The sequence below is a fragment of the Sinocyclocheilus grahami genome, unplaced genomic scaffold (genome assembly GCF_001515645.1).
Source record: "Sinocyclocheilus grahami isolate Dianchi unplaced genomic scaffold, SAMN03320097.WGS_v1.1 scaffold322.1, whole genome shotgun sequence".
In the NCBI taxonomy this organism is placed as follows: Eukaryota; Metazoa; Chordata; class Actinopteri; order Cypriniformes; family Cyprinidae; genus Sinocyclocheilus; species Sinocyclocheilus grahami.
The window spans coordinates 131,210-158,852 of record NW_015505501.1 but is presented as its reverse complement, the minus strand read 5'-3'; the positions used below and the strand labels follow the sequence as shown (position 1 = coordinate 158,852).

Here is a 27,643-nt window from a genome sequence, read left to right as displayed (position 1 = left end):
GGGTTTTGGTTGCATGTAGACCCTCTAAAAATAGCCTTTGTGTTTTTTCAGTGGCTTTTACAGCCAGCACGCTGAACCCATTTTGTAGAAGCACACACATATTCACCCCTACCCCCATCCCGCTTCTCTCTTAAGTATAGAACCAAGATTAGCATTATTAGATACGGCACTAAGCAGCTCTAAATGGAGAAATTAGCCCCACTGGATTAGTCTGTCTAACGATGGGAGGCCAGTGTCTGGCGTTAAATTAATTACAGTTTAAACCATTGTGTAAAGAAGATTGGACCTTTCTGCATTTTACAATTGATGAAAGACTGTTCAGACAAACACTGTGCTTACATAGTGTATAAAGATTTTTTTTTTACTCCGTCAACTCCTCAGATGATCAAATATACTGAGTAGGTGACATTGAAACAGTCGTCATCAAGAAATCTGGGAGAGAGAAAAAAGTCTTGGTTTGACTTTGTGTAGTGCTTGGGCCATGTGTCCGGCCACTGGGTTCCTAGAACCTTGTAATGATAAACCCATTACTGTCTGTGATGGCAGAGCAACTGTGTTGACATTGTTAGTGGTATCCTGCTGCTAAATACTTTAGAGTAAAAAGCTTCTGGCAGCAACATAAGATGTCTACACTGTAACTGCAAGCAAGCAACGTTACAAAACTAGAACATTGCTGTTATAACAAAAGTAGCTCTTTACATTGCTACCAAGCATTTTTGTTTATTGCAATAGCAGCGTTCTATCAGTTGCTCACTGTGTGCACATGATGTTAGTGGTTGCAAAGAAATAAGAAAGCATTTGTAGTTTTAGGGTTCATTTTATTGAGCTTTCTATACATATAAGACCTTCGGTTTTGGGATTAGTGGAAGGAGTGTCCATGTTTCTCTTGCTGGGTCCATCCTTCATTAAAAGAGCATTGCTCACTTCCTAAAATGTTGGATGGGGGCAGGGATCTTGATATCCTGGCCCTTTTCCAGCCTCTTCTCACACTCGATCAGATAATTGACACCATCAACGACTAGCTGTACCAGTTCCACCTTGTAAAGAAAAGCAGAGTCATGCCAGAGTTTGATAAACTTATGCATGTAAAACTCCATGCAAGTTTACCCATTTGATTTTGAATGACCTACCTCGGATTTGCCCAGGCGGTCAAGGTTTGAGATGTCGAAGGTATCGCCCACTGCAGCTGTGTCCACACCTCCAGTGCCACGCTTCTGCAGCCGCAAGTTATCCAGGATCTTGCCAAAGCGAGGGTCCTACAGGCAATTGTTTGAATTAGACAGATTTCAACATTAGATACAGCTTTCTTCCGAAAGCTTTCACTATAAGATAAAGGTAATTATTGTTACCTTGCTGAGCTTTGGCAAGCGGACATGTACTCCAGCCCTGAGGCCGGTGCCCAGGTTGGATGGGCAGGTCAGGATGTAGCCAAGATGTTCATTCCACATAAACTCCCAGCCTCTCTCCTGAATCAAGTGTTCTACCTGTCCAACAGAGAGGCAGCCAACAGATGGAAGACATTAACCTTATAGGACAACTCTAGGTAAGTTGGCTAATTGTTAAAAGTATGAAGGACGTGTGGTTTTACCTGTTTGAGTCCTCTGCAGAACCTCTCAAACACCCTTTTCATGTTGCCACCCTTCTCCATGGAAATGACACGGGTGTGGTCTTCCTCATTGATCCATATTAAGAAGGTCTTCTCGTTGTTATGCCTTGCAAATAATGGGATGTTTAAAAGACAAAAAGGGGCTCTGTACTGTCGTCATGCCAGCAAGTCCTGCTTGTTTTATGAATCAATAGTATCTTGCAGTAGTATCATCTTGCAGTAGTATCATGCCTTCAATGTAACATTAAAGCTACATATGAAAGTTTTATCTGAATGCAGTTCTTTGCTTGCAGGCAAATGTGAGAATATTTATATTGTTCTTATGTGACATATCTTGTTAGTTACATAAATGGTGATCAAATCATGCCAAGAACTTCCTAAAGCCATACCAGATGCCTCTTGCATCTGGCCAGTCACGGGCCATAAAGGCACAAGTCAACAAGGGGGACACAGGTTTGTCAAACAGGAAGTGGTCCTACAGAAGGATGAAAGGAAGACAAAGGTAGGTGGAACTGGAGGAGGATCACAGAATTAGAGGAAGACCAGACACTTGGAACACTTCTTGAGTCAAATGCAACCTAGAAAAAAAAACTTGGAAGAAGGGTCTAGAACTAAAGAGACTGTTGGGGTTGTAATGTCATGGCTTGTTTTCTCTCCGTCTAGCCTTACCAGATCCCACGAGCATCTGGCCAGTCCCTGGCCATCCCAGATGCAGTGAGCAGAGGAGACACAGGCTTGTCAAAGAGAAAATGCTCCTAAGCCATGCCAGCATGAAAGGAAGAGTTCAGCAACATGATGTGTGGAAGCAGCTCAGTTAAACCCAATCACATTATCAACCAGGCACTAAAGTATCCCATGACTGAAAGAACTTTATGGAAGCAACTCACGTCGATAAGTCTTTGCTGCTCTTGTTCAGTCATTTCAGTCAGGCTGTAGTAACGACCAGAGAGGTCTCCCTTCAGGCCAGCCAAGGCCTGGACCGTGACCCTTTCGACTTCACGTCGCTCAGAGCGGCTGCAGGCAGGGGGAAGGCTGAGGCCACGGATACTGCGGCCTGTGCGTACACGGGAGGACAGGACGTACTTTTCATCGAACATGCCTGAATGGATCTGGAAGATAAAGAACAACCAAGAAATGTTGGTAGAAAATAGAATTAAATGGGAATCTGAGAAACGCATTTTGCATGAAGAAATAAAAACAGGCATTCACCTTGGCTGCATCCAGGTCAGTGGGATGCTTCATGGTCCTTGGGTCATAGCCATTGTGCCTGTCCTTGATTACTGGATCAAAGATTTCAGCAAACACCTACAACGTCATTTGGCAAAGAAGTCAATGGTGTTGTCTCTAGATTAGTTTGCACAACATTAACTTGAAAAGAGAGGAGAGGCAAAGCCAGAACTTGCTGAAAAGTCCAGCTTATACAATAATAGATTAGATTTGGCCAAGCTGGTTTATGTTGTTTAGTGGTGGTTTAGTTAGCAGACCAACCTAGTTGTACCCTTAACTTGGTCTTTCTGGTGAAGCTGGATGATCAAGGAAGTCTTGCTGGTTAAGCTGGTTAAGAAGCCAGCATCCCAAACACAACATATACCATTGACCAGCTGGTCTTTTCATCAAGGATTAAACAAAACTACCTTAGGAAAAGAAGTTGGATATTATGTCATATTAAAAAAAGCATGTAGGTAGTTTGAATGTATGGCTGTACCTCATAGCTCTCCTCATCACCAGCAACCATCCCAACTGTCTTGATGAAGGGATGACCAGGGTTGTCCACACCAGTCTGAATGCACTGGTCAAGAGTCCAGTTGTTTGGGGTGATCTTGTCCCTCAGTTTTGCATAGATGGCCGGGGTTAGAGCCCCGGCCATGCAGTTGTTGTGTTTGCGAAGGTCAGGGAAGTCAGCACTGTTGAAGAACATAAAGTCACATCTTTAGTCATGTTCTGTCATTGGGTTAGACCTAGAGCTTGTGGAAGTGATGACTGAGAGGAAAATGACGTCCAAATTGTTGGCTATCATGACCCATGGCTTTCTTGTAGGAATGAAGACCGTGTTTAGCAGTAGAGTGATGCAACAGGGAACACTACAGAAGGTCATTTCTATCTACTGCTATAAGACTGTACAACTCATCCACCATGTGCAGAGTTGTCATTGGCACTGGCTCGAATGGTGAACCTGTTGGAGATTCCGTCAAATCACAAGACTACACTAGTGAGGACTTTGTAGTGTACTACTACCCGAAAGTCTATCCAGGATTAAGTCACTTAGAGGATCTCAAAGCTTGAGGGAGGTATTTGGGGCAGATTAACTTCTTGTGAAAAGGGCCTAAATCCAAAATCTATAGGACTGTAACAGGAGACTGACTGATCATTTCTCGGTTGAAGGTTTAGTGTGAATTTAGGTGTAGGATGTTGGTTTTGGATCACCCTAAAAGAGTAACTCTCTTCATATTTGGCTCCTTCAAGGAACTTAAATCTTGGACTGCTGATCTGATTTGATCTTTGGCGTCGTGACATGCGGGACGGGACATAAGCTACTTAAGTGTCATGTTCCCGCCCATTTACCTTTCACTCAGTTAACGTGTGATACTTCATCACACAGTACATCATGACCTCCACGTCTGATCATATTTTTTACATTACAGAATAGGTGCAAGTAAGCTGATGGAATAGAAAGTAACTCAACCTTCTTCTTAGATTCTCATGCATTTTATTCTGACATGATTGCTAAATATGCAATGTGTTAAGTGACAAATAGTAATCAATAAAGCAAGTCTAGATATTTATTAAATAATGACTAGCTGTATTTCATGCAATATTATCAATGGGATGTAATTGTACTCACGCCTCCAGTGCTTACCTGGGAGGGTAAAGTTTCCTCCTCTGATCTGCAGAGACGGCAGCATTATCGCTCATTAAGTAACCAGTTGCCACAGCACCAGCCCCAAGGCTCGCCATGAGCAAGCCAGTGGTACGGCTCGACATCACCTTGGCGAATGAGCTTGCCATCTTCACACCGTTTCTTGTCAAAAAGTTCTGACGGGATCAGCACTGGTAGAACAAGGTGGCAAGGTTTTCACAATGATCATAGCTTCTTTTTAAGACTATAGCTATCAAACTAAACTTTGTATTAGTTGATGGTGCCCTAAGCTGACAAGTATCACCTGATTTAAGATGGCAGCTTACTTGTTTTTAACTGGTTACCTTCTTAAGAGACTGGTTGATTAACTCTAATACTTTCTTTTACTAATTTTCCTTCACCAGTTTCTAAAGAACAGTTAAGGAGGAACCTTTATAATGTTTCTGAGAACTGTTCTAAATATAAGGCATAGTTTAAACAAAACAATATATTGTAATATTTTGTCAAAGAAACCAAACAAAGGAACACTTAAAATATATTTCAAATACACCTCTACAATTTGGAACCCCAAAATTTGGTCAATCAATAATGGTTTCTCCACAGCAGATTCTTAAACTTTAACGTTTGGTGACATCCTTGAGAAAGTCCTTTTGACACTGCAACTGGAACTCTAAAAGTGAAAGTGTTATTAATAGACTAGCAGACTACATGAAGGGTTTGGAACGGAGCACCAACTGGCACCAGTCTACCCTGAGGCCTCGTGCTCAAGCCGTGACATTCTGAACCGGTCACACAAGCGTATACAAGACCCAACCAGAATCTGTCCGTTTGAACTCAGATCTACATTATACACCAAAACCATGAACACTCTGTGATACTTCTAAGCAGGTCAGCACTTGACCGAGGTTTAAGGTCTATCTCTCGGCGGAGTTGTGGGGGATTACTAGGCTTTTAACTCAAGGATTAGTCCAGAATGTTAGGAGAATAGCACTAAATAAAATACTGTTTAATGTCCATAAAGATGGCACAGTGATTCCAACAAATGCTTACTACTGAAATAGTAACCTATATAGGTATCTGCAATCTGTTTACAGTCATTCAATACAACTTAAGTATATCAAATGAGTAAAATAATTAAAAGTTGTACCAAATATACACTACACTGCACTTTAAGTAAATATCCAAGCAAATAAAACAGCTGATTGTTGGCTTACCACTTTGCATCCAGCATTTTCAATATTTACAATTTAATGGAAAGCGATGAAGGATTTCTTACCAGTTATGGGAATTCCTAATTCTCAAACTTAGCTTAAGTTTTTTTTGTGAGTAAGTAGTATAAGGGAAGATAGTTTTACCTGTAGAGTCTCCTCTGTTACAGTAGGCTGTGTCAGGAAGCACACAGTCTGTGAGGGAGGCTGGCGCTCCTCCCAGGATATGGGATTAGAAGTGGACCTGATGGCCAATCCTCTTCCACGTAAGTGCCAGGTCATAACCCATGTCTGTCGTCCGGCTTGTCCTTGAGACTTGCTGCCATAGTCCAACATTTTGCATGTAACCACTACCAGCTCTTTAAAGGGCACCTATTATGCCCCTTTTACAAGATGTAATATAAGTCTCAGGTGTCCCCAGTGACAGCAGCGAAATATACAGTTACTTGTAGCTGTCTACGGTGTTAAAGGGGTCATATGATGTTGCTAAAAAGAACATTATTTTGTGTATTTTGTGTAAAGAAATGTGTTCATGCAGTTTAAGGTTCAAAAAACACATTTTCCACATACTGTACATTTTTGTTTCTCCTCTATGCCCCACCTTTCTGAAACGCGTAAATTTTTAAAAAGCTCATCAGTCTGAAAAGCGAGGTGTGCTCTGATTGGCCAGCTATCCAGTGCGTTGTGATTGGCCGAAGACCTCAAGCGTGTGACGGAAATGTTACGCCCCTACCATACTGTGATGCCGTCCGGCCGGAGGGATGAGACAAAAACATTAAAACCCATTATAAACGAGGTATTTTTTGCATTCAGTGGGGACATAATTACGGATTATAATGACTTATACTGTCTTTTCACGCGTTGCATTGGATCACGTCGCGTAAACATAAAACCATGTCTGCATTTGTGATCAGAGAAATGACAAACAACAAGCGCTACTCTACACTGCCCAAAACTCGCGTTTGAATCATCAGTGGCAAATTTTTTAAATATGAAAACGTACTTACAGGCTGTGAGTCAGAACAGCTGGCATTGTAGTCTACTCTCACAGGATCAGGAAACAGTCCTCCATAAACTGTGCTGCACACATCTGAATACTTGGGTTGAACTGTTCTTGAACAGTGTTGTAAATCCTCTTTTGGAAGGCCAAAGTATTTTCGCTTTTACAACGAAACACACAGCGTCTTCACAACATGGCGGCGGCGGTGGCAGCAACAATAAAGTTACATCTTTTCTTTGCGTGAACATTTGGGTGGTGTTATGCAAATCTTCCCACACAGTGACGTAGACATGTGAGGGTATGTTTAAACGAGGCGTTTTATGGGGGGCGTGGACCAGTCTTATAAAGAATATCTCTTTGGGTTTGAGACTTTAGTCTTTGCAACTTTAGGGATCTTATCTATGCACAATCAGCTTGTAACACTCCAAAGAGAAAGGAAAACTTGAAATCGCATCATATGACCCCTTTAATATGACCCAAACAATAAAATAAAAGCAGAAAATCACTCACTGCTCTTGAATGAATTATTTCTGTAGCTCTAATTAGAAGACATTTCTTACAGGAATGCTGCTTTTAAATGCTCTTGTGTGAAGATAAACATGATGGATTGTGTGCGGCTCACTCAGGGTGGGGTCTCTGCTAATACGGCAGTGTCTGTCCGCAGTTGTGGGCGGGGCGTGTAAAATGTGACATCACATTTTATGGATTCTGCGAACGACGTCTAGAATAGACAAGTGGACATCTAGAATACTTCTTTAAATCACAATAATTATCCTATTATCAAGTAACTTGCACAGACAGGCAGCAAGCTAGCTAGCCAGAATGATAAAAACATATGTTGATTATACAAATGATCTTTTGAATGCATAATGGAAAACAAACCATACAGAAGATAAGACCAATTTTATTTCAAAAGTTACAGCTACATCATGGACAAATGTACAGAACATTTATGTCATTGAAAAAGATGTGAAATCAATTATGGAAAAAAGACCCTTCTTTAGAAGGTGTGCATGAGTCAACAGCATTATTGAAATAAAAAACAACAATGCAGGGCTGCCTAAGTTTACAACATCAATATGTTTTCCAGGTAAAAGTTAAAATAAATTAATATCCAATTAAATAAACAGAACACTGTGCTGAATCTATGTTTCAATTAAACAACAACTATTTCTCTTTGTACAAAAACAGACTTAAATGCCCACTTAAACATTTGTGTAAAATTGAATTACTGTCACGTTACAGCTGGGTGGAGTAAACTTTATGAAAACAACCAAAAACTGTAAACTAGTGAATGATTCCCTGCTCATATCAAAATCAACAATAAACCACTTTTTCTGCATCAGCCAAAAAGTATCTTTTCTGCACATAACATAGTATGGAGTAAGGTGTATACAGGTGCATCTCAATAAATTAGAATGTCGTGGAAAAGTTCATTTCAGTAATTCAACTCAAATTGTGAAACTCGTGTATTAAATAAATTTGTTTATTTGGTTCTTTTAATTGTGATGATTTTGGCTCACATTTAACAAAAACCCACCAATTCAGTATCTCAACAAATTAGAATACTTCATAAGACCAATAAAAAAAAACATTTTTAGTGAATTGTTGGCCTTCTGGAAAGTATGTTCATTTACTGTACATGTACTCAATACTTGGTAGGGGCTCCTTTTGCTTTAATTACTGCCTCAATTCGGCGTGGCATGAAGGTGATCAGTTTGTGGCACTGCTGAGGTGGTATGGAAGCCCAGGTTTCTTTGACAGTGGCCTTCAGCTCATCTGCATTTTTTGGTCTCTTGTTTCTCATTTTCCTCTTGACAATACCCCATAGATTCTCTATGGGGTTCAGGTCTGGTGAGTTTGCTGGCCAGTCAAGCACACCAACACCATGGTCATTTAACCAACTTTTGATGCTTATAGTACACAGATATGGTAATAAATCAGTACAAAAGTGTACAAAAGTCACTGTTTCATGGTACCATCACAGTATTTCTGAAGTGTAGAATATATGTAATAAATGCTTTGAATCTGCTATTGTTAATCCAAAAGTTAGAGACAAAAATGTTTTAAAGAAGAATTAAGAATATGATTAAGTACAGATTCATGCACACACATGCCAGAAAATATAAAAAATATTCTACAAACAGAAACATGCTAAATGAGCAAATGCAGTCTCATTGCAACATGCTGTGTAAACAGATGACACCTAATATTAACAAATGTAAAAATATATTTATTTTGGTAAACCGTAAACGTGCTTGGTTGAGCTTTGACATTTCAGCGAACTCCAGTGGATCAAAGTACTGACATGACTGTCATACATGCGGGCAGATTGACTGAGAAACTTGCTTGTCAAAATTGGACCAGCGAACATCAATCACACACATTTTTGACATCTGAACATATGTTTGCACGCATACACATTCTCATTATAGTAAAGGAATGATCAGACTTTAAAAATGGAACTGATATTGTGCATTCAGGTAAAAAAATTATCAAATTATTAAAATGCATCATGCTAGAAATATGCACTATGAAACTGTACATAATATTTGCAAAAAGGCACATTTAAACCTGAGTTTACAGCAACAAAAAAAAAGATGAAACAAAATTATATAGAATGAAATTAATATATGGATAAGTTGTTTCTACAGTGGACAGAAACTGATTCCCACAAACTGACTATAAAAAGTTTTTTGATATCCGAGTCTGGTTGTAAACATTATCATCAGGTTTAGTTGGCAGGAGGGAGTCTTGGCTCAATCTTAAGAGATAATTCATAAAGTGTGTCCTCATCCATTACAAGAGTCTTGTCGAGGAGGAACTGTGTTACCTGAGAGAAAAACAGCGATACGTTACATAAATTGAGAACCAACTGCAAAGTCTGTCTATTAAACCTATAAAGCTACTGTATCATATTTGATATGCAAATTTCTAAGGTTTCTAAATGTTCAACATGATCAAAACTTTGCTGTTGAACCTGTCACACTCAATCTACTCCATGCCTTCTGTCGTCTGATTGATAGTTTAGACTTTTTTAGTAAAAGCCCTTTTAGTGTAATTGTACAAACCTCCAGCTTCAGCTGCTGCTTCTCGTGTGTTTCTGCGGTCAAATCTTGACTGATTTTTATCAAGTAAATGTAAGAATAACTGAAGCAATATCTCCAGATGAACACTTACTGGACTGAAGCAGCTCAGCTTTACTTGATTCTCCATCAAATTTTTTTTAGAAAAATCAGTGTCTCTCAAATCTGATCATCAGGATGTTTTGAGGAGCGTTTGTTTCCAGAAGCTTTACTTTCACTGTTCCTCAGCGGAGGAATGATCTTCACAAGCCTCCAGAACATCACACATCTTCTGAGGAGTGTTTATTTATTCAGCTCTCAATCAGCACTGGATTGCATTGCATTAAATGTTTGGATCATTTCAATCTTGTCTTACTAAGACATATTATTGGAGATATATTGGAGTGACCACTGATATTTATATCATTTTATGTAAGTATCTGCTGTACTGTTATAAAGATCTCATTGATCATATAAATAATCAGCATCTGCACCAAACTGCATATTTTACTAAGTTTGTGTCTCTGAATAAAATTCAAGTCCAAAAAATAACAATTATTTCACATGTCAGGTTTTACAGGGTTAAAAGTTGTGCATGAGCAATGAGCTTCTGTCTTGAAGTGTGCACTTCGCCTAAAGCAATTTTTTATCTACTAGTTCCATAATATCACTGTACATTCAGACGGTACCTTGGGTTGCAGATCAATCCTGTAGGGCGCCTGCTGAAACTGTCGGATCTCTCGTATTATGTGTGAGATCTGTGAAAAACAACAAACAGACATTTGAAGACAGGTTCACTGATGTCTTCTGAAATCCTGAGATTTGACGTCTTACAAACACCACAAGCTGAAGAACTGTTTAAATACCATCCTCATTTTAGAGAAGTTGACGAGACCCTCCTCTGTGAAGTTGGGCGTTCCCTCCTCGATAAACGCCAAATCCGTCAGGTACATGCCCAGATAGGGCACACACGGAGGGTTACAGCTGCTGAGTAAATACGCCACTAAGTATAAAATCACAGAGTATATATATATATATATATATATATATAATACAAACACAAACTTACTTTTTCAGAGTTTCCCTCAGATTCTTAAACCTCCCTTCCGATGAAACTATCTTCTGCAATCTGTCCATAAGTGCCTTGGTCTGATAATTAACAAAATCCCACATGGTTAAAAAAAATAAAAATAAAAAATAATCACAAAAACTTTGTTTACATAGGGTGACCATAAATTCTCTTTTTCTTGTATATGTTCAGGGTATTTTTAATGATTGAAGGCCTGCATAATTAATCATATTTTAATAATTCATGGCTGCGGTTGCCAGATTTCAAGAGTATAAATCCCCCAATTTATTTTCATAAATCGATAAATTTTTTGTCCAGCAGTTTACTTAATCTTCCCAATCTGGCAACCATGCGCACTCGCTCTCTCTACATTATGAAATAAAAAGCGCTGATGATCTGAAAACACCAGCAAACATATAAATTAGAGTTTAGCAATCTCTACTGAGACATTCAGCTCAAATAAAATGTAATACACATCAAAGTTTGATGTGACTAAATCTGCGCGCAAACCATCATTTTTTTGATTTGTGCATATGTGAAAGTGCAACAATTCTAATGAAAGGTAAAAATGACAATATTCATGATTATATTTCTGAGCAAAATAATCGTAATTAACCATTTAACTATTATCATGCATGCCTAGTTTGACCAATAGCATGCAGGCATTGTACATAATCGACCAATCGTGGTGCGCGAGGAGGCGGAATCTACAGAACAATCAAACCAAAGCAAATAAGACATACATATAATGTATGAGGACTGTAGAGAGCATGTCAGTAGGAAAACAAAGCCAAAACCTAGACATTTTAGCAAATTAGAAGGGCGTATGGCCACCCTATTTTACAATCCTATGGAATTTTGACTCACCTGTTTGCAAACCTTGGCCCACGTTTTCTTTAGCCTGTAGATGGCGCTGCGGTTCAGTGCGGATGTGATCTCTAACACCCCGTTGTAGTTGTTGAGACAGCGACATATATCAGCCACGGCTAGCCACTTCTCAATGGATGTGGCTCTGGAGCTCACGTCTGCAGGAGCCATGATCTGAGACGCTACCAGATTACTCATCTGTTCAGAAAAAGATTAAGAAGTTACACTGACTCACTCACATCACATTAGGGATTTACAGTTACAAAAGAAAACTATTTAATGTTGTCTTTTTCAGAGTATATATATATATATATATATATATATATAATACAAACACAAACTTACTTTTTCAGAGTTTCCCTCAGATTCTTAAACCTCCCTTCCGATGAAACTATCTTCTGCAATCTGTCCATAAGTGCCTTGGTCTGATAATTAACAAAATCCCACATGGTTAAAAAAAATAAAAATAAAAAATAATCACAAAAACTTTGTTTACATAGGGTGACCATAAATTCTCTTTTTCTTGTATATGTTCAGGGTATTTTTAATGATTGAAGGCCTGCATAATTAATCATATTTTAATAATTCATGGCTGCGGTTGCCAGATTTCAAGAGTATAAATCCCCCAATTTATTTTCATAAATCGATAAATTTTTTGTCCAGCAGTTTACTTAATCTTCCCAATCTGGCAACCATGCGCACTCGCTCTCTCTACATTATGAAATAAAAAGCGCTGATGATCTGAAAACACCAGCAAACATATAAATTAGAGTTTAGCAATCTCTACTGAGACATTCAGCTCAAATAAAATGTAATACACATCAAAGTTTGATGTGACTAAATCTGCGCGCAAACCATCATTTTTTTGATTTGTGCATATGTGAAAGTGCAACAATTCTAATGAAAGGTAAAAATGACAATATTCATGATTATATTTCTGAGCAAAATAATCGTAATTAACCATTTAACTATTATCATGCATCCCTAGTTTGACCAATAGCATGCAGGCATTGTACATAATCGACCAATCGTGGTGCGCGAGGAGGCGGAATCTACAGAACAATCAAACCAAAGCAAATAAGACATACATATAATGTATGAGGACTGTAGAGAGCATGTCAGTAGGAAAACAAAGCCAAAACCTAGACATTTTAGCAAATTAGAAGGGCGTATGGCCACCCTATTTTACAATCCTATGGAATTTTGACTCACCTGTTTGCAAACCTTGGCCCACGTTAGCTATCTCAATATTTAGATTTTTTTGCACCCTCAGATTCCAGATTTTCAAATAGTTATATCTCGGCCAGATATTGTCCTATCCTAATAAACCATACATCAATGGAAAGATTATTTATTCAGCGTTCAGATAATGTATAAATCTCAATTTTGAAATATTGACCCTTGTGACTGGTTTTACACATATATTATTATTATTATTATTATAAAGTGTTACCATTATATTAAATATAAAATTAAAATAAAAGGGGCACCACGATAATTGTGATATTTGATTATCTAATCAAAGACTGCAGTTTAATTAAATAACTGTACGCTTCTGAGTCAAACATAGCGCATTTTGTTATTAGAATGATCAAATATTAATTTATTTTACAGCACATTTGTAATTTACAACAGTAATATATTTCTGTCTTTATTTTGTATAAAATACTACTACTACTACTAATAATATGTTTATGGTTTATAATTTTTGCCCACATTATTGAAGTGCTGACTGGTCTTCATAATGTATGGAGTCCTTTCATTTTTATCCGTTTTCATCCAGCCTTGACCAAGAAACTCCCTGGAAAATAAAACATCTCTATTAAACATCATGCAGTGCTACTAAATAGTAAATCACCAACCATTTAAGAATAAAGCACTCTAAAGTAAAGTGATACACTCACTCGTATGGAATATTCCAGAACACAATATGGTCCAGTAGAGTGATTTGTTCTGCTAGTTCCATCGCCGACAGCGACTCAAAGCATTCGACTCTTGGACAGTCGGACTGGAGAACACACAAAATTACACTGAATGAATAAATGACATCTATACGCACAAATCAGAGAGACTTCAGTGCTGCAGTCACACTAACCATGTGCACTATGTCCTCAATCTTCAGCTGTGAATCATCTTGTTCTTCTTGAGAAAGTGCACTGAGGAAAGATGAAAATTACTAAAAGAGTAGTTCAACTAAAAATGAACATTTAAAAAATTTAATTATTTACTCAACACATATGATGTATTTTTTTACCCATTAAATGCGCATGTTACTATTTAAATCCATTTCACAAAATTGCATAGATTTCCCCCCCAAATCTTGGTGTAAAAAAAAAAAATTTTTATAAAGAAATTAATATTTTTAGTCTGCAAAAGTGATAGTAAAGACATTTATAATATTACAAAAGATTCAATTTCAAATAAATGCTGTTCTTTTGAACTTTCTATTCATGAAATAATCCTGAAATTAGTTTTTTATCATGGTTTCCACAAAAATGTGACCCTGGAACACAAAACCAGTCATAAGGGTCAACTGACTCAATGCATAATCTGAAAGCTGAATAAATAAACTTTCCATTGATGTATGGTTTGTTAGGATAGGACCATATCTGGCCGAGATACAACTATTTGAAAATCTGGAATCTGAGGGTGAAAAAAAATCAAAATATTGAGAAAATCATCTTTAAAGTTGTCCAAATGAAGTTATTAGCAATGCATATTACTAATCAAAAATTAAGTTGTGATATATTTACAGTAGGAAATTTACGAAATATCTTCATGGAACATTATCTTTACTTAATATCCTAATGATTTGTGGCATAATAATTGTGACCCATACAATGTATTGTTGGCTATTGCTACAAATATACCCCAGAGACTTAACACTGCTTTTGTGCTCCAGGGTCACATATAGTAACTGTTTCAGCATTGATAATAATCAAGTGAGCATATTAGAATGATTTCTGAAGGATCATTCGTGTAACATTGAAGTAATGATGCTGAAAATTCACCTTTGCATCACAGGAATAAATTAAATTTTTAAATATATTCAAATAGAAAACAGTTTATTTTAAATTGTAATAATATCTCACAATATTAAAGTTTTTAATCGCATTTTTGAACAAATAAATTCAACCTTACCGACCTTGAACTTTTGAATGCTAGTGTAAGTGCTTCAGCTCACTCGAGGGTGAGTAGAGGAAATAAAATTGGGGTGAACTATCCCACCTTTCAGTGAGACATCAAACTAATTCTCTCAGATCTGTAAAGATTTATCACTCACGCAGCTGAAGCACACAAATGCAGTCGGACTGACAGATAACATGTTCTCCACCTCAGTATGTTAGCTGCGGCCTTTCTCTCCTGCGGCAGAAGATCTGAATCTCGCAGCACCTCCTCCAGCAGAGCGATCACAGCCGTCGTCAGCTCTGCGTTCATCTCAAAGTCCTGCACAGACAAACACAAACACAGTGCTTCAGGGAGGATGTTCCTGTAATCCATGCACTCCATGAACGTAAACATGACCAACCCAACCATTACTGCTGAAGAAAGGACATGAACATCGCTCAATCTTTTTTCGTCCTCTGAGCGAGTAAACCCAGATGCATGGATTTGTACAAATCTGACTCAAAAATGGTGTTTGTGTGCATGTAACTGCTGTTCAAAAGTTTGGGGTCATTATGATTTTTTGAAAGAAGTCTCTTCTGCTCACCAAGACTGCATTTATTTGACCAAAAATACAGTAATCTTGTGAAATAGTATAATTTAAAATGACTGTGTGAATGACTTCTGTTTTGTTATATTATAAATTGTATTTTATTGCTATGATCAAAGCTGAATTTTCATCATCATTACTCCAGACTCCAGTGTCACATGATCTTTTAGAAATCATTCTAAAAGATAAGCAGATTTGACTCAGATTAAAAATTTTGTTTACTTTATTACAATAAGCAATTTTGGTACTTATGTCGGGTCACCAATCACTCTCCTGATACAAAACCAGTTGAGATCCACTGAAGACAGAAAGATTTAGAGTATATGGAGAAATCTATTTACAAATGAGACACTAAAAAGTGAAAAATAGCAATATTTTTTACTTTTTTAAGGTAAGACACCAGGCAAAACCATAGTTTTTCAGGCGCTGGTCAATTTTATTTTGCTTCGATGACGCATCTAATGGATGCTTGTTTCCACTGTAAAACGTTTTAGCTCACAATTCTGTCATTTTCTCCTGCAATTGTGAGATAATATATATCACAATTCAGACTTTTTCTCCTCAGAATTGTGAGTTTACACCTTGCAATTTTTTACTTTTTTTCACATAATTCTGATTTACATCTCACAATTGTTTTTTAAATCTCATAATTCTGACTTTTCTCTCAATTATGTGTTTTTTTCCTCACAATTTTGACTTTTCTTTATATCTTATACTACTTCTAATTCTTGTAAGCCATAATTGTGAGATAAAAATGACCTTTTTTTTATTCTGTGGCTGAGACAAGCTTTCATATGTCTGTCTTCAGAATAGTGGAAAGAAAACATCCAATATACACAATTAAGTGTTTATTTTATTACACTATCTATTTGCGTATGTATATATTTTACCACTTGCATATACCATTTTATTCATAACTATGTTCTGAAAGCTTTTACAGCGGAGTTTGTTCATATACCATTTGCCTGATATATATTTTGACATTTTATTTCCAAAAAAATATGGTGAAAATGTATTTTTTTCTGATTTATGGTGAGATAACTTTTTATATAATATTAAATTTTTTAAAATAGAAATCTAAAATCCCCTTGGCTAAAACCTTTAATATGTCAACAAAACAAGAATTTTGAACCTGGCTTAATCCAATGTTCAGATTCATGTTTTGGAAATATAAATTATGAATGAGAAATCACTCAAGGGCAGCACATCAGGATCTGAATAACAGGCTGAAAATGATGCAAAGTCAACAAACCTGCGAGTGTTTGGAAACCCAGTGGCGCAGGACGTTGAGCACCCTGTTGGTGGCGGCCCTGCGGATGAGGAACTCCTTGTCGTAGGATTTCTCAGGGTTGGTAAATCCTGAATGAGACACAGTAGGAGATTTCTGTTAGATGAGGACGAGAAAGCCTCCCCAGAGCCGTGTCACGACTCCTCAAAGACCCGATGGGAGATGCGTTTCAGCGGCCAGGGCAGCTGTCATCAGTCATCAGTGTCTCTAACCTTGCGGGCTGCTGTGTCCAGCTGCGGCGGTGGCGATGGCGAAGGCGGACGCGGGGGACACGGCACAGCGGGAGCTATCGGGAGACTGACCTATGAGAACACGAGTAGAGAAAACAAGTCACCATATCATGGGAAATGAGATTTTCTTGTTTTGAAATATGAGTTTAATCCGCTCTCAGAACATTCTGGCAACAAACATTCTTTCAGTAACGTTAATAGAATGTTTGTTCAAAACTTTAGCACAAAAACATTCTTTATACAGTACATCCTTCATGGAACGTGTTTCTTCCAAAACGTTTTAGTTGAAGTTTGTCTAGCATTTTGTTTTTAAATGTTACATTTCAGAATGTTCAGGGAACATTCAAAAGTAATGTTGGCAAAATTATAAAATAGAAAGTTCCTTTAACAAGAAAAAAAAACATGTTAAAACATTTTTAAAAAACTGTAAATTTTGAATGTTCAGAGAGCTTAAAGGGATAGATCACCCAAAAATGAAAATGTGATGTTTATCTGCTTACCCCCAGGGCATCCAAGATGTAGGTGACTTTGTTTCTTCAGTAGAACACAAACGAAGATTTTTAACTCAAACCGTTGCAGTCTGTCAGTCATATAATGGCAGTCTATGGGCTCCACGGGTTTTGAGAGTAAAAAAAAAAATCATACACAGACAAAACCAAATTAAACCCTGCGGCTCGTGACGATACATTGAGGTCTTAAGACATGAAACGATAAATGATATAAATACTGTTCAGTTTCTTGCACAGACTGATTGATTTGTGTCTTAAGACCTCAATGTATCGTCACGAGCCGCAGGGTTTAATTTGGTTTTGTTTGTTATCTTTTTTTTTTACTCCCAAAGCCGTGGAGCCCATACACTGCCATTATATGACTGACAGACTGCAACGGTTTGAGTTAAAAATCTTCGTTTGTGTTCTACTGAAGAAACAAAGTCACCTACATCTTGGATGCCCTGGGGGTAAGCAGATAAACATCACATTTTCATTTTTGGGTGAACTATCCCTTTAATGGGAACATAAGCTAAACATTTTAGAACAAATTTTTGTTAGCTGGGAATGTATTCTTATATCTTTTTTCCCAATCCATGCAGAGTATTTATTGTTAATAAACTAATCCAACTTCATGAAGTGCATTTTGGGATACTTTTTAAACAGTACTGAAGTAGTTAATTTGCCGGACTTTGATTTATGCTTTTCCTGCACAATCCAGTCCAACTAATGCATTAAAAAAAAAAAAAGAATGAAATAAAAATTGTATTAAAAAAGAAAAAATATATTTTTGTCTTAATAAAATGAAATATATTCCAGTCAAGTGTGTCCAAACATTTGACTGGTAAAAATTAAATATTAAAAAAACCCTGTTTAATTTGGTTTTAAAAATTATGAACTTGATTTAGGAAACCTCGACCAACTTCAGCGAAAAACAAAATGCTACTGAAGTGTACAATATGTATAACTCATAACCTAATGCTTAAAGTCTGCTAAAATAATCATTGAAAATATAATATTGAGAAAGGCAGTACCTGCAGGCGTTCGGTAGCGGAGGTGTCGCGGGGTGGATGGTGAACGGCATGGAGACATGTCTCCTGAATCACTGGACGTGGTCGTCTCAGGAATGAACTTATCCAATGATACTGAATCCAGTACAGCTGTCAGGAACATCATACAACATCAGTCATGTATCTATCTATCTTCACTCTCGCACCTAGCCATAAAGTCTGCTTTTTCAAACACTTGGGGAAAAAATGGGTCATTCTGAAGAGCACAGAGAATTCAAGCATGGTGCTGTGATAGTATGCCACCTTTGCAAAAGTCATTCCTGCTAGATATTCCACCGTATTATTGGAAAGTGGAAGTGTTTAGGAACAGCAGCAACTCGGAAGACCACCTAAAGTAAAAGAGTGGGTTACAAGTGCTGAGGCTTAATGCAAATGAGAGTTGAAGAGTTCCAAACTTCCACTGGATTAATATCAGCACAAAAACTGTGCAACGGGAGCTTCGTGGAATGGGTTTCCATGGCCGAGCAGCTGCATGCAAGCCCCACATCACCAAGTGCAATGGCAACTGCTGAATGGAGTGTGTAAAGCACAGCACCACTGGACTGTGGAGCAGTGGAAACCTGTTCTGTGGGGTGATGAATCGTGCTTCTCTGTTTGAGAGTCTGATGGGTGAGTCTGGGTTTGATGGATGCCAGGAGAACATTACCTGCCTGAATGCACAGTGCCAACTGTAAAGTTCAGGGGAGATGGGATAATGGTAAGGGGTTGGCCTTGGCCCTTTACTTCAAAATGTCAATGCTTCAGCATATTTTGGACAATGATATGCTTCCAACTTTGAATGCCCGTTCTTATTCCAGCATGACAGTGCCCCAGTGCACAAAGCATGGTCCATAAAGGAATGGTTTGATGAGTTTGGTGTGGAAGAACTTGACTGACCCATACAGAGCCCTAACCTCAACCCCAATGAACACCTTTGGGATGAACTGGAATGGAGATTGTGAGCCAGGCCTTCATGTCCAACATCATTGCCTGTCCTCACAAATGCTTTTGTGATGTGGCCAAGTATGGTAACTTGTACACAAAATTTGTGCTCTTTTCACCCATCCAAGTGCACACACAGCAGCAAGTAGAACACACACACACACCACTGACACACACCCAGAGCACCTCAGTCGTGGGTATTGAGGGTGGAAGAGAGTGCTGTTCATTCTTTCCTCACACCTATATTTCCTCTCAGTAATGAGAATCAAACCTGCGACCTTTGGGGTACAAGCCAGACTCTCTAACCATTAGGCTACAACTGCCCCAATAGTGGGATTTAAACAGGTCTCCAAGATTAAAACACAATGCTTTATTTACTGAGCTACCATGAGTCCATGGATGAATGGGCAAAAAATCCCACAGGAACACTCCAAAATGTTATGGAAAGCCTTCCCAGAAGAGTGAAAGCAGGATCGATCGTTCTATCTGTCTGTCTATCCATCCATCCATCTATCCATCTGTTCAATCATTCATTCTGTCTATCCATCCATCCATCCATCCATCCGTTCTGTCTATCCATCCATCCATTCATCCATCCGTTCTGTCTATCCATCCATCCATCCATCCATCCATTCTGTCTATCCATCCATCCATCTATCTATCTATCTATCCATCATTTTTTCTGTCTATCCATTAATCCATCCATCCATCTATCGTTCTGTCTGTCTGTCTGTCTGTCTGTCTGTATATCTATCACCCTGCTTCACAATGGAATTAATTTACATATATAAGTCTTAAAGGTACAGTAGCAAATACAATCTGTATAGCTCTACGGATCAGAAAGACGTTGGGAAATGATCATGAAAAACTAAATTATGACAACAAACCTGATTAACTGATAATATAAAATGGACACCAGAGAAAATAAAGTCCACAAACATGTTAAACAAAAAGAGACAGAGGGAGAGAGGAGCGCAGAGTTACTTGGACTGGTCCAGTACAAGCCTTGTGATCTTCAGGCTGTAGTCTGGACAGATGGAGGTGATGGACAAACGGTCGGACGAATGATACTGAGCCCTGCGAGTGACAGTGAGGGAGGAACAGGAGGATTGTGGGAAGCAGAGGATCGAGGGAACAGAGTGAGTTATATATGGTCTGTATTCTAAAGACACAGATGAAGCCAAACCTTAACATTTGAATGCATTTTTTAGTGTACTGTAAAAGTAATGCTGGTTTTGTATATTATACTGATCAATAAAAATCCATAAAGAAAGAAAATCATTTTATATGCATTTTACCTAATAATGTTTACATTGCACACATACTGGAGGATTACATTAGATTTTTTTATTTGATCTCCTTCAGTTTGCATGTTTGAATTTGCTAATTTGTGTTTAGTAAAATGCAGAAAATCTAGTTTGTATTTCCACTGATTAATTAAAGAAATCATTAAAAGATAAACTGAATATCAAAAAAGTTTTGTTCAAAAGTTTGTAATCAGTAAGACTTTGTTTTCCAAGATTCTTAAAAAAATATTACTACAAGACATACTATGAAATATTCTTACAATTTAAAATTACAGTATTCTATTGTATTTTTGTCATTATTTTCCGTCATGTTTTTCAATAGAATTTTCATTTTTGAATGTTCTATTTTCACCAGCCATTTCTCCAGTTTGAAATAAAAATATAATGATTTGATAATTATAATTACTATTATTAGAAAACATTGTAAATATGTAATGTTTTAATGCACCTTTGCTGAGTAAAAGTATCAATTTCTTAAAAAAAAAAAAAAATTGGAAATCCCAAACCTTTGAACGGCAATATACATAATCAAAATGAACTTCAGATTAAGGGCATCACAATCATCACAATGATGACTGGCATTCAGACAAGGATGAAGAACTTGTTTTAAATGTGTGACAGTCAAAACATTTAGAAGAAAACAATAATCAAATCAATCATTTTTGCACTTCCTTTGCACTGGAGAAAAAAAATCCAAAATACTGCTAGAGCGGCAGACACTCTAACCTGACCGGTATAGACGTGAAGGGTTTCTTGTAGATGTCGGAGAGTTTGTCCATGACGACAGCAGCGGTGGTGAAGATGCGGTAGGTGTGGAGGAAGGTGTTGAGGAAGTCGATGGACAGGAAGCGCAGGTCGGTCAGTCGTTCCAGGAGTCTCTCCACGCTGGCGTAACGGATCTGTGGCACCTTGCAGGAGTTCAGCGTCTTACTGAAGCAGATGTCCACATCGTCTTTATGCAGTCGGGCGTCAGACCTGCAGACACGAATGAGCAAATTACCTATTTACAGTGAACTCATCAGGATTAAGTCGGTGTAAACTAAAATTAAAACAAACTATTAAAACTATAAAATATGTACTTTTTTTGTTAATTGGAATTATGCTGAAATGAAACAAAATCTAAATATAGATAAAGTTCTTAGATAAAAGTCTTAAAGTTAAATGGAATTTAGAAATAATATATTGGCAGCTAAATGAAAAAAGTTGTATAAAAAAACAATTATTAAAAACCATTTTAAATACATACATTTTTATAAAAAATATATATATATATTTATATTTTATCAAAAAAATATTTGTAATTTTTAAATAAACAATTGATTTAAAATAAATATGCATTTACTGTATTTAAATAAAAATATAAAAATGTCTTTATTTTAAATCATTAAAACAACAAATACATTTTATGTGTTTATTTTTATTACGTGTGTGTGTGTGTGTGTGTTTATAAATGTAAATAAATATTAATTTAAAATGAAGCATATTTATGTTAAATGCATACATTATTATTGTAAAATAAACAAAATATTTATGTTTTTATAACAAATATATGTATGTATTTGTATCTGCATAATAAAGGAATCTGAATTTAAATAAAAAATAAAGAAAATTAGAAATGGAATAAAGCTGAAGCACTACAATTACTTAAAATAAAATAAAAAGAAATATAAAGCTAAACAAGTATTACAAAAAATCTAAGTATTCATAAAATAACACTGGAGTGCTTGTGTTTTACTTGATCATGTGCGGCACGGTGACTTTGGAGTTGTCCTCAAACACGCTGGTCATCAAGCCGTTGCAGCGAATGTTGTCAATGCACTAAATGGCATAAAAATAGAGAAAAGAAAAACTTCACTCTCACGTTCTAGCAACTGTAACAGCAGTCAAAATAAACAATTATTAAAAACCATTTTAAATACATACATTTTTATAAAAAAATATATATATATTTATATTTTATCAAAAAAATATTTGTAATTTTTAAATAAACAATTGATTTAAAATAAATATGCATTTACTGTATTTAAATAAAAATATAAAAATGTCTTTATTTTAAATCATTAAAACAACAAATACATTTTATGTGTTTATTTTTATTACGTGTGTGTGTGTGTGTGTGTTTATAAATGTAAATAAATATTAATTTAAAATGAAGCATATTTATGTTAAATGCATACATTATTATTGTAAAATAAACAAAATATTTATGTTTTTATAACAAATATATGTATGTATTTGTATCTGCATAATAAAGGAATCTGAATTTAAATAAAAAATAAAGAAAATTAGAAATGGAATAAAGCTGAAGCACTACAATTACTTAAAATAAAATAAAAAGAAATATAAAGCTAAACAAGTATTACAAAAAATCTAAGTATTCATAAAATAACACTGGAGTGCTTGTGTTTTACTTGATCATGTGCGGCACGGTGACTTTGGAGTTGTCCTCAAACACGCTGGTCATCAAGCCGTTGCAGCGAATGTTGTCAATGCACTAAATGGCATAAAAATAGAGAAAAGAAAAACTTCACTCTCACGTTCTAGCAACTGTAACAGCAGTCAAAATAAACAAACTAGGGGTGCACAACATATTAGTAAACAATCATTATCAGCTAATATTAGCTTTTTAAATGATCAGCTGATACTGGTAGCATGTAATATAAGGGCTTATTTTTCCTACTCAAATTGTTTTTATAAGATGACAGTTCATCTGAAGCGCATAAAATTATAGATGAATAAATAAATGAAATGACCAAAACAGTTACCAGTATTAACCCAAAATTTGCATACCAGTTCATCCCTAGGGCAAAGTGTATAATAGACCGTTCATACTAAAAATATTATGCAAAAACCTTACCGTAAAGTCAGAGAAACTATTTATGTCAATGCAAATATAATGGAAACTTCCCACTCTTGTGCATTTCATGCATGTTGCTTTCTAGCTAGAAAACATGAACTTCTGTTCTTGGGCTTTGATTGAATCTCTACATTTCTGAGCTTGAATAAACCGTTTAATTCTTGTGCATGCATTTTTGTTTCATATGAGTTGTGATATTCTGTTCTACAGATACAAAAGGTGTGAATAAGCGTGTTGCATGTATTGTGCAGATTGTACCTGGCTCATGTCGCTGGTCCAGGCTGCTTTCTCCTGCCGAGACGGAGCGAGCAGAACGACTGCAAACGACGGACCATCAGCAGGTTCAACCACTATTTTAAACTCCAGACGATTGAATCCCTGACCAGCAGCATTATCTGAGGAGATTGGAAATCAAAACTCACTGTTTACGTCATTGATAGTTAGCTTTGTGTTGGTATTACTGGGTCTGACGGTTGGCTTGGCGTCACACTTACAGTCTTCATCACTGGCGTCCAGCTCCTCGATAAGCGCACACTCTATCAGAGACAACCTGCCTCCCTGCTGTGGTTTAGAAGAAAGGTACTTTTATTATAGTTCATTTATGCTTTTGCATGAAACAGTTCACCCAGATGTCTGAACTGCTCTTTTCTTTTCAACAAAGGTGAACAGTGACCAATACTGTAAATAAAACAAAGCGGGGTAGGAACAACATGACGCTGAGTAATTGATGAGAATATTTTAGGGTGAACAATTCCTTTAAGAAATTTAGGTCCCACTTTATATTAGGTGGCCTTAACTACTATGTACTTACATCAAAAAATAAGTTCAGTGTACTTAGTGTTCATATTGTATTGCAAAACACTTTTGCTGCTGTTGAGGTGGGATACGGGTGAGGTTAGGGACAGGTTTGGTGGTATGGGTAGGTTTAAGGGAGGGTTAAGGGGTAAGATGGGTCAACAGTGTAATTATAAATGTAATTACAGAAATTAATTACAGATGTAATTACATATAGGTATTTTTAAAAATATAAGTACAATGTAAAAACATGTACACAATAAGTGCAATGTACCAAATGATTAATTTAAATGTAAGTACACAGTAGTTAAGACCACTTAATATAAAGTGGGACCGAAATTTAAATAAACTGAATTCCTTTAATTTCTGAGGTGTTGTTATTCTCAGGGTGACTCAACTCACTTTGAGAAGGTGCGTATTTTTATTTTTGATTAATTTACAATAAAGAAATACTATTAATTTAAAATAATAGATAGTTACAAAAAATAATTTCTTCATTTTAAAATACTTATTTTGATCATATGTATTAACATTCTAAACACACACACATATATATATATATATATGCACATTTAAATGAATATAAAGATTCAGAAAATAATAATTTTAAATAAATCATGCATATTTAATACACTTATTATTATAAAGTACATTTTAAACAAATATACTGAATTTAAAAAAAAAAAATAATAAAAAAATACTATTAATTTCAAATAAATAATACAGATCTATTTTAAACAATAAAAAACGATATAATTTTAAATAATATTTATATTTAAAAAAAAAAAGATATTTATTTTCAATTTTACATTACATTTTATTTTTGAATAAATAAAATTGTTTAAATAATAGTTAAATATTTTAAATAAATCACTTTGAGAAGGTGCGTATTTTTATTTTTGATTAATTTACTATTAAGAAATACTATTAATTTAAAATAATAGATAGTTACAAAAAATAATTTCTTCATTTTAAAATACTTATTTTGATCATATGTATTAACATTCTAAACACACACACATATATATATATATATATATGCACATTTAAATGAATATAATGATTCAGAAAATAATAATTTTAAATAAATCATGCATATTTAATACACTTATTATTATAAAGTACATTTTAAACAAATATACTGAATTTAAAAAAAAAAAATAATAAAAAAATACTATTAATTTCAAATAAATAATACAGATCTATTTTAAACAATAAAAAACGATATAATTTTAAATAATATTTATATTTAAAAAAAAAAAGATATTTATTTTCAATTTTACATTACATTTTATTTTTGAATAAATAAAATTGTTTAAATAATAGTTAAATATTTTAAATAAATTTTATACATAAAATTATGTGACCATGGACCACAAAACCAGTCTTAAGTGTCAATTTTTCAAAATTGAGATTTATACATCATCTGAAAGCTGGAAGTATCACTTTGATTCTTTGCGTTGCTGAGCTGTTATTATCTTCAGATGGACTCGACTCACTTTGAGCAGGTGCAGTTTGCCGCCGGAGGTGCGTGTGCAGATGAGGAAGTGTTTGGTGAACAGGAAACACTGGCGTTCGGCTTCTTTCCTGAGCGACAGCGAGCCCAGACGCACCTTACTCAGTTTACCCTTCTCCACGGAGGGCAGCTGAATCAGAGAGCCTACAGCAAACACACACACACATCAGCTCATTACCCAGAGGAAGGAGAACATTAAAGACAGCGTTTCAGGGAGAGAGCGCAGCGCTGTCTCATCCAGAGACGCTTTTCTATGAGACAAGATGCATTAAAATGGCACATTAGATCTCATTAGAGCACATTTCACACCTTGCTGTCAGTGTGGAGCAGAAACCATCACACACTCATATTCATACTAAACTACTGACTGACTTTTGTTTGAAATAAAGAAACAATAATAATATACAACAAACAGATAATACATATGTATTTTAAATTAAATTTTTTTTATTTTAACACAAATAAAATATTATTTTTGTATGTAAATATGCTTTTGTATTTAAATAAAGAAATAATATTAATTTTAAAACAATTGAAACTTAAATTTTTATCATATATATATAAATAATAAATATTTATATTAAATAGTTTTATTTTTAAAATAAAATATTTTTGTTTGCAATAAATATTACAAACAAATATTAATTTAAAAAATGATTATAAATAAAGAAATAATGATAATTAAAATAAATAGTTTTATTTTTAAACCAACATTTTTGTTTAAATAAAATATTAGTTTCAATTTGCATAATACATTTATATAATGCATTATATAATTTTTATAATTTTAAATTTAAAATAATCTGGATTTATAAAAAGAATATTTATTGTAAAGAAATAAATTCTAATTTAATTTTTTTAAATACATTTACATGCTTAATGTTTAAAAAATATATTTTTAAGTGAACATCTGACCCCTAAAAATGATTTTTCTTGCCGTAACATGATAAATAGGTCAGAAATCAGTAATATTTAATCATTTAAATCAATCAAACCATCAAATAAATAAAACAAACAAACAAAAATATTTAATGGGGGTCAGCTGGTAGAAAATGACACTAGTAGAAAAGCAGAACAAACAGGAAAGAATCACTTCATGAAGTATTGGGGTAAAAAATAATTTGAAGAAGACGTGTCCTGCAATCAAACACCCCGCCGCTCCATAATGACCCGTGTCTCACCCTGCCGTACAAACGTCTGACTGGTGTCTAGCAGAATATCACAGCCCTCCACGATCATTCGCTCGATCGCCAGATTCTTACGGATGTTTTCTGTGTCACTCACTTCATCGTGCATCATTCTGAGAATAAACGCACAAACACAGCTGTATCATCTCAGTGTATACAATAAATAGATCTTAAGGTGTTTGGCAGAAATGTGAATTGGACTACATTGAACCATGACATATTCTAGGCTTGAGAGAAAGTGTGATCAAAGCCCTGGTCACATGAATGTAAATAATACAATTCAAAAGTCTTGTTTGTATTTAAAAGCATCACTTTTTTTTTCCATAGAGGAAGCACTTACACTAATGGGGCTGCTTGATATGCGAGTTTCATCTTAGAATAACCAGATGTTTAGTGGATACAATCTGATATAATTTGACAGAAGTGTTTGGAATCTTACTGCTTTTAGGATGATTTTAAAAGTTGGTGAAGAATTAAGAGAGAAAACAGTCATTTAAAATAAATAATTAGTACATATGCTTTTAAATAAATATATTTTTTATTTTAAAGCAAATAAAAGATTAATGTTTTTATAGTAAATATTTATTTTTATATATA

The 27,643-nt window shown here is 35.5% G+C and overlaps 2 protein-coding genes across 3 annotated transcripts in view; both read right to left on the bottom strand.

Annotated features, from left to right (window-relative positions):
- Window positions 1-796: 796 nt before the first annotated feature.
- Window positions 797-5,912, bottom strand: LOC107602239 (creatine kinase S-type, mitochondrial-like). Of its 2 annotated transcripts, none has more exons than XM_016294692.1 (10): window positions 5,819-5,912; window positions 4,464-4,654; window positions 3,312-3,510; window positions 2,816-2,911; window positions 2,494-2,715; window positions 2,276-2,361; window positions 1,589-1,712; window positions 1,350-1,484; window positions 1,131-1,256; window positions 797-1,037 (listed from the first exon to the last, which is right to left on the bottom strand). In XM_016294692.1, the coding sequence occupies exons 2-10, from the start codon at window positions 4,610-4,612 to the stop codon at window positions 921-923; spliced, it is 1,254 nt and encodes a 417-aa protein (XP_016150178.1). In that variant the 5' UTR covers window positions 4,613-4,654; window positions 5,819-5,912; the 3' UTR covers window positions 797-920. The 2 variants fall into 2 exon arrangements, with proteins under 2 accessions (XP_016150178.1, XP_016150179.1); XM_016294693.1 differs by lacking the exon at window positions 2,276-2,361 and adding an exon at window positions 1,996-2,081.
- Window positions 5,913-8,587: 2,675 nt separating this feature from the next.
- The window catches only part of LOC107602219 (ras-specific guanine nucleotide-releasing factor 2-like), a 38,988-nt gene continuing 19,932 nt past the window's right edge, over window positions 8,588-27,643 (bottom strand). Inside the window, exons 10-28 of the mRNA XM_016294665.1 lie at window positions 27,041-27,159; window positions 25,843-26,003; window positions 24,043-24,109; window positions 23,807-23,943; window positions 23,103-23,185; window positions 21,418-21,666; window positions 20,369-20,461; window positions 18,428-18,573; window positions 16,888-16,977; window positions 16,640-16,746; window positions 15,007-15,119; window positions 13,768-13,828; window positions 13,577-13,680; window positions 13,389-13,473; window positions 11,673-11,870; window positions 10,806-10,885; window positions 10,603-10,720; window positions 10,426-10,494; window positions 8,588-9,504 (exon numbers count right to left, since the gene is read on the bottom strand). Coding sequence (XP_016150151.1) covers window positions 9,406-9,504; window positions 10,426-10,494; window positions 10,603-10,720; window positions 10,806-10,885; window positions 11,673-11,870; window positions 13,389-13,473; window positions 13,577-13,680; window positions 13,768-13,828; window positions 15,007-15,119; window positions 16,640-16,746; window positions 16,888-16,977; window positions 18,428-18,573; window positions 20,369-20,461; window positions 21,418-21,666; window positions 23,103-23,185; window positions 23,807-23,943; window positions 24,043-24,109; window positions 25,843-26,003; window positions 27,041-27,159 — 2,179 coding nt within the window. The 3' untranslated portion in view covers window positions 8,588-9,405. The remainder of the gene's footprint in view (window positions 9,505-10,425; window positions 10,495-10,602; window positions 10,721-10,805; window positions 10,886-11,672; window positions 11,871-13,388; window positions 13,474-13,576; window positions 13,681-13,767; window positions 13,829-15,006; window positions 15,120-16,639; window positions 16,747-16,887; window positions 16,978-18,427; window positions 18,574-20,368; window positions 20,462-21,417; window positions 21,667-23,102; window positions 23,186-23,806; window positions 23,944-24,042; window positions 24,110-25,842; window positions 26,004-27,040; window positions 27,160-27,643) is intronic.